Source organism: Wickerhamiella sorbophila, assembly GCF_002251995.1.
Source record: "Wickerhamiella sorbophila strain DS02 chromosome Unknown contig22, whole genome shotgun sequence".
In the NCBI taxonomy this organism is placed as follows: Eukaryota; Fungi; Ascomycota; class Dipodascomycetes; order Dipodascales; family Trichomonascaceae; genus Wickerhamiella; species Wickerhamiella sorbophila.
Window position 1 is genome coordinate 1 of NW_020193986.1, and position 1,857 is coordinate 1,857.

General features: G+C 44.9%; 1 protein-coding gene across 1 annotated transcript; it reads left to right on the forward strand.

Moving 5' to 3' along the window:
- Positions 1 to 511: 511 nt before the first annotated feature.
- Positions 512 to 1,857, forward strand: B9G98_01789 (Low-affinity phosphate transporter PHO91; the record flags this gene model as incomplete). Its single annotated transcript, XM_024808347.1, has 1 exon — positions 512 to 1,857. A coding segment is annotated over one exon (1,346 nt), but the record flags the coding sequence as incomplete, so codon positions are not given.

Sequence of the window (1,857 nt, forward strand, 5' to 3'; positions counted from 1 at the left end):
GTTTCTCTGGTTTTGAGTTCAGCTATTCAAAAGTGATTTCCATCAAATTTTCAAGTGGGCTGGACTGTCAGTGTAGAACTGTACCTTAATTAGGTCTCATAGGCATGTTGGATAACGTGTAGCGTATTGAACATAAATGAGCAGTTTCTTCAATTCGGAAATATTTGCTAAAACATAAATCTACACGATACTCGTAGAACAAGTACTAAACTGTCTGCTGCTGCGGCTTGCTGCTGAAGACATGTTGCATGTAGCATCACATCAGGCGGCATTTGAAGCATGCCGTGCGCAAATGGTGCAAATCAGTTTCGTGACCATGAACGATGTTAAAATAATAAATTCAGAACCGGTTTGTACGCGAAAACTATACACATGTTTAATCTTTCGATGCGTTTTCCCCTTAAGCCTTCCCTCGATAACTTCGGCTATCACACTTGCATGCTTAGCTTATACACTGACTGAACGAGATACCGTCCCCCTCGTACCACTTGCGTCTCGACCAAGAGCTGCCATGAAATTCAGCTCAGCTCTACAATTTAATGCCGTTCCCGAATGGCGTGACAACTATGTTGACTATGGAGCGCTCAAAAAGCTTCTGTATGCTTTGGAAAAAGAGAGCCTGCGTCCTCCGAATGGACAAGAATCCGCGGCATTGATGGCCCGTGATCCTGAGCCTGCTTTTACACAAGCATTAAACCAACAGCTCAAGAAAGTGGATTCTTTCTATCAGACTGAAGAGGTCAAAACATACGAAAAAGAAGATGCATTATGCGAGGAGGTGTCCGCTTTTGATTTTCCGGGTAGTCCAGTTTTGGAACCAGGCACTTCTACAAATCCGGGCATACGCAGTGAGGCATCCGATTCCAGTGAAAATGAAATGAACACGTCGACGTTGGGAGCTGCACATCGACGGAAACGAAAGAACAGCACTGCTCGCAAGATGGACCATCACGATGAGTTCTCGTACAGACGCATTTCTCTAAAACGCGAACTGATTTCAATGTACGTTTCGCTCAACGAGCTGTCTACATTTGTTGATATTAACAAAACGGGGTTTAGGAAGATTCTCAAAAAGTTCGATAAAACACTTGGACTGAGTCTCCTGCCAATCTACACTGAAGAGGTCATCAAACAAACGCATATTTTCAAATCGTCAACTCAGGATGAGCTAGCTCGCCGTATTGATCGTGTTGTCCGGGAGTATGCCGATCTAGTATTAAATGGCGATGAGGTCTTGGCAGCTGAAACCTTGAAAGGTTATCTCAGGGAGCATGTGGTATATGAACGCAATACCGTCTGGCGTGACATGATTGGTATGGAGCGCCATACACAGGCAGTTGGTACGGATAAAGAACAAATGCCGCATTCTCGAATCCGCGTTTGTGGAATTGCGTTACCAGACTCCTTCAGTAATCCTGCAATTTACAAGCTGACTCTCATTTCTACAATATTCTTGCTCTTGCTTGCATTTCCAGTGCTCCAGTCAAGGCCCCAATCCAACTGCTTCGCCATTGTTATTGCTGCATCCCTGCTTTGGGCGACTGAAGCAATTCCGTTATTTGTCACTTCGTTACTAGTCCCGTTGTTAGTAGTGGTTCTACGCGTTCCTGTCGATAACCATGGCCACGCTTTGACAGCTAAGCAAGCTTCTGATTTCGTGTTTTCGAAAATGTGGTCTCCTGTGATCACCGTTCTACTAGGTGGCTTCACGCTGGCAGCTGCGCTTTCCAAGTACAATATTGCCAAAGCAATGGCAGTCATGATTCTGTCCAGATCGGGAACCAATCCCAGGGTTATAGTTTTGGTTCTTATGTTTGTCGCCGCTTTTCTTTGCATGTGGATCAGTAACGTTGCTGT